At 36.0% G+C, this 5,296-nt stretch overlaps 1 protein-coding gene across 1 annotated transcript in view; it reads left to right on the top strand.

Moving 5' to 3' along the window:
* Positions 1 to 644: 644 nt before the first annotated feature.
* nmnat2 (nicotinamide nucleotide adenylyltransferase 2) overlaps positions 645 to 5,296 on the top strand; it is a 17,960-nt gene continuing 13,308 nt past the window's right edge. Inside the window, exons 1-2 of the mRNA XM_016446876.1 lie at positions 645 to 855; positions 3,640 to 3,728. Coding sequence (XP_016302362.1) covers positions 771 to 855; positions 3,640 to 3,728 — 174 coding nt within the window. The 5' untranslated portion in view covers positions 645 to 770. The remainder of the gene's footprint in view (positions 856 to 3,639; positions 3,729 to 5,296) is intronic.

The raw sequence follows: 5,296 nt of genomic DNA, 5'->3' as shown, positions 1-5,296 counted from the left end.
GGAATTTTATGCCTTTTAAGCATACACATTACAGTACAACACTCTCGGTTTGATTCTGTGGCATTTTTCATTTTTAATCAAATAGTATTTTCAAACAGCTATATTGTATTTGGCCTTTACCTGATGTAAAACTGTGCAATAACAATAATCACATTTAAATATTTTTACTTGGAAAAGCACATATTTATTTAATAATATATTAATGTATTAATCTATTCATTTGTTACTACAATAGCAAACCAAACCATTTGTGTGGTTTTGTTATTTCTAGGAATAAATATAATGCAATCTATCTATCTATCTATCTATCTATCTATCTATCTATCTATCTATCTATCATTTCATTAAAAAAAATTATATTAATTTATTTATAATCTATTTCTTTGTTCTTTTGTTGCAATTGTTTTTTTGTTTTTTTTACTTTTTTTTTGCTGTAATTTTATTCATTTATTTTCTGATCTGTCAAATGTTCTTTTGATATCTGAAAATGTTTGTCATGTTCTAATGTGGCTGCTGAAATAAGTACTGGAAGAATCAGAATCGTTAAGAGGAAATAGAATCTTTAAGATGAATCAGAACCGAAAGCGTTGATTCGCATGCTTACGCGCATGTTCCTTTAAGTGCGCAGGAACCGATCACAGTAGTGACGCTCTGCCTCTCGCGCCTGCCGCAGCCTAATGAACCTCGCCTCTTGCTGCGGTCTCACAACAAAACAAAAGGTCTTAAAATCCGCGACATATGTTAAAAAACGATAGATTACCACAACCAGAATGACGGAGACCACTAAAACGCATGTCATTTTGCTGTCATGTGGAAGTTTCAACCCCATCACGAGGGGACACGTTCATATGTTCGGTAAGTATTTCGCCTGTTCTGGAGGGAGTGGATGATGGGCGAGCTGATTTTTAATTCAGCCGTGTGTTGTATGTGTATGTAAAGGGTTCATGGTGACCGTGATGATTTCAGACATACTGAAGTCCGGCTTGATGATCGATTAGATGTTTCTGTAGTGAATTCTTATTGTCGATCGCTGTCCAAAGCGAAGGTGCTGAAATGGGCGACGGCCTCAAAACCCAGAATGATCAAATCATCTCTCGGTTCAGATGGTGGTGCTGCGCAGCCGCAGGTTTAGCAAAGAAATCGCTATATTCATCCACGGTTTTGTGGACGCAAGCAGTATAACTATGATTTATGATATTTCAACAAGTGTAATTAATCATTACTTGGCATGCTTGGGTGCTTGGCATGCTAGGGCGCTTATGTGAAGACAAATAACAATCTGTACATTTAACGTAATGTCAATGTGAATAAGTATATTTAAACTCGAATGTCCTGTTAAGAGGCTTTATTGACCGACCTTGCGTCATATAGGACATTAAATGAGGAAGGAGGTTTTGATATCAATTTAGGCCTATGGCTATTGAAATACATTTAGTGCTAGGTTTAATCTATGTATTTAAATATTTAATTTATGTTTGCATCCATTTAACTGCCCAAAATAATTTGTCTTGTCTACTTGATTTTACAAGTTTTCAGAGATTCAGCTTGACCTTTTACTTTGTTATTAATACAGTCCAAAGTGGTTGAAAATGTAATAATCATATCACTGCAGTTTGTCATTAGTTTACATTTTACTTTAAAAGAAAGCAGTTTATTAAACATTCAATTCAAACTTCAATTTAGTATTGGGATGAATGCTTTATACCTTTATACCACAATATATTGAACAGATATAGGAAAGGAAGGAAAGGACGTGACATGGTGTCCCATACTTGGAATTTGTGCTCTGCATTTAACCCATCCAAGTGCACACACACAGCAGTGAGTAGTGAACAAACACGGGTGAACACGCATACCATGAACACACACCCGGAGCTGTGGGCAGCCAATGCTGCGGCGCCCAGGGAGCAGTTGGGGGTTCGGTGCCTTGCTCAAGGGTCTCACTTCAGTCATGGTATTGACGGTGGAGAGAGTGCTGGATATTCACTCCCCCCACCTACAATCCCTGCCGGACCTGAGACTCGAACCCACGACCTTCAGGTTATAAGTCCGACCCTCTATCCATTAAGCCACGACTGCCCCCTTATATGTCAAAGCATGAAAACCTTTAAAAAATATTATTTTAGAATTATTAAAATTATTAAAACAGAAGGTCACTGCTCCATAAACATTTTTGACAAAATAATAAAATAAAATAATAATAATACAAAAATAAAATAAAAACCAAAAGACCAGCGTTTTACTAAGCCCACCATGTGTAGTTAAAAGAAAAAAAAATGACCACATACATGAACCTGTATATGCCCATATGTTCCATTTGGGTAGCTCTGGGGTCTTGCTCAGAAATAATGGTTTGATACTTCATGACTTTAAAATTATAAACAAAATTTATGCTTAATTTATCCTTCAATAAATACTGATATGTGACCCATGTTTTGGGACCTCAGGTATAAAACATGAATAAATGCAATGCATTTTCACATGTTAAGATGTTCATTACTGTCTGATGTTTATTTCTGATTCATTTCATTGTATTTTCTATAATGATCGAATATTGAAAGAATTTGTCTGAAAAATTAATGTCACTTTGTGATAAGTTTGCCTATTGGTTTGATTAGGTCAGAGGAACATGTTAAAAATCTATTGATATAAATTTGTATTTTAAATCAAGTCAAGTAAATTTCAAAAGAACATGAGAGTTAAAGCTTGGCTGTTTGCACTGAAAAGCATGATTTATACCATCATACAGTTTGTGATATAGAAACTAAGAGTGCATGTGGGAAAGTAAAAGACACTCAGAGAGAGATTTCTTCCATTGGCTCCTCCATCTCCACATTTCAATGTGCCAATAAACATAGCAGGGAAAAAACCTTAGGAGCTTGGTACTTTCTTTAATTCAGTTACTGCAGCTATATTTCTCCGAGCGTAAGCAACATGAGGAGTACCACCACCACAGTTTGATCAATACAATTCCACTGCTTTTCCCTTTAAGCAAAAGCATCTGTGTGTCCGTGACATACTTTTTAAGCCTTCTTCTCCTACTGTATGCCTTTGCATATATTGAGGTACAAAAATAAGAACGGGTTTATGGCTTATTCTGAGCAATGCTTCTGACGGAGATCAGTGGTATCATGCTGAACCGCTTGGATATCTGATACTACTAAAAATACAATTAAATATAATACATTTAAATGGTAGGATTTCATTTATTAAGTATTGAATATCTTAGTTTCTGTTGCCTCTGCTTTTTGTTGTGGCCTAATTTTTCATTTCTTTGTAGTTTCTTTTGCACACTAGAGATATTTTCTTTAGAGATTTGTTCAGATTATTTCATTTTATGTCTGCCTCATATTCCCCAGCAGGAGATCTTGTTTCTGCCATTCACTTCTGTCAATATTTTGATGGGGCTGGGGGTGTGAGGATATATAAGACAGATATGCTTACATCGTGAGAGAAATCAGATATCAGTCATCACAGTTAAAACAGAGGTGCTGTCCTCACTTAAAAGGCCTTGTTTCGCTTTTTTATGTCTCTAAGAGAATTCCTTTCATCCAAGCTACCTTTAGAACATGGCATAAAGTGTGTTACAGAAAATAAAAAATGCTCATGAGATAATAAGGTAAACTGTTTGGTTTGCAGAAAAAGCCAGAGAGTACCTACACAAGACTGGACGATTCATTGTGATTGGGGGTATCATCTCACCAGTACATGATTCCTATGGCAAACCGGTAAGAGAATCTGTTTTTTTTAAGGTCTAAAGTTATTTTAGTGTTGTATATTTAAGCAATATCACAGGAGCAGATTGCTATTGATTTTTATATTGTAAATAATCACACCCATGTCGATGTTGAGGCCAACGTCGCATGTAGAATTGCAGTTCAATAAACAAAAAGTTATAGTAGATATTGAAAAACGTGTATTTTTATATAGATACATTACCAGTTGCTTTGTCTATTTTTGCTTTGCCAACTAAAATAGCCCATACATGGCTCCACTGTGAATCTTTGATGCAACACAAGTAGTGGTGTTCCTGAATGAATCATTGTTTTTGAATGAGGAAATTATTCAGTGACTTATTCATAAAGACACTTGTTTCGTGCCCTAAAAATGAATCATCGTTCTTAAGACTATCTCTTGATGCCATCTACTGGTGTATCTATGTAACCTGCAGAAAGAGTCCCCACAAAATCCCCATACAAACAGTGGACTGTTACATCACGTTAACACAATTTTGCAGTCGAAATAGGTCTATTATAGGTCTATTACACAGTTAATACATAGTAATAGGTCTATTACACCGCTGAAATATTATTCACGTAAGTCATCAAACAGGTTTTGCTGCGAATTTGCATGACCAACTCAAACCTGTTGCAAAATCTATGTGGGGAAATCTTTCCACCTGAGATTCCAGATTGCGATTAATTAATTTTCTGAACAATGCTGCCGTGCAAAGGCAAAAGACCATAACTTCGATTTTTTTCGAAAAGTAGTTATTGATATTTTTGGGACATTCAAGACATCATTTATCATGTGTATAAGTATCTTGAGTCAATTTTGTTGTTTTTCCAAGAAAATAATGGGTCGTCTCAACCGTAACTTTGAAAAGCGCCGGAGAAACCAAGGCAGAGCACCATATAACACCATTGCGGCTCTTTCACTTTGTTTGGAACGCTCAAACTGAGTTACGGCGTTCTGACTTTGTTTAGCCGCGCGTCAATATGAAGTTATGGTGCCGGCTTGGAGTTATATGGTGTTCTGCCTTTGTTTTACTGTCCATTAAAGTCTGCCGCATTTTAATTACGGTGTAGACAAACGAATTAGATAGATCGCGATCTACCAAACAGCTCCATATAACAAAGCACTGTAAAGACTAGATACCTTGGCAGCAATATGTAATCGTGAATAACCTTTAAATATATTTTTTTTCTTTTTGTAATGCAGATTATTCACCAGGCTGTCACTTCTAGTTGATGTCACTTCTAGCTGGACGCGTGTGGACTCGAATGCCGTAGCTAGCATGATAAATCATAAAATCAGTAGCCTACTAACAGTTCGCAATTAAATCCATATCCTACCTTTTCTTATAACCCGATAAAATCAATCCATGGTGATGAACGTCATCGGAGATGTTTAATCCACAAGCATTCTGAGCATTATTCCTGCTTGCTGGCGTTCACATCAATCCACAAGTCGTTCTTTGAGGTTAGGCTATTTCATACAAGTCAACATATAAGCAATATGCTATGTCTAGCATTTTTTTTACGTTAATGAGCATAGCAAATAAATTGGTATCCAC

This window comes from Sinocyclocheilus anshuiensis, unplaced genomic scaffold, assembly GCF_001515605.1.
Source record: "Sinocyclocheilus anshuiensis isolate Anshui unplaced genomic scaffold, SAMN03320099.WGS_v1.1 scaffold375, whole genome shotgun sequence".
In the NCBI taxonomy this organism is placed as follows: Eukaryota; Metazoa; Chordata; class Actinopteri; order Cypriniformes; family Cyprinidae; genus Sinocyclocheilus; species Sinocyclocheilus anshuiensis.
Note: the sequence above shows the minus strand (reverse complement) of the source record. Positions and strands in the feature narration are given on the sequence as shown.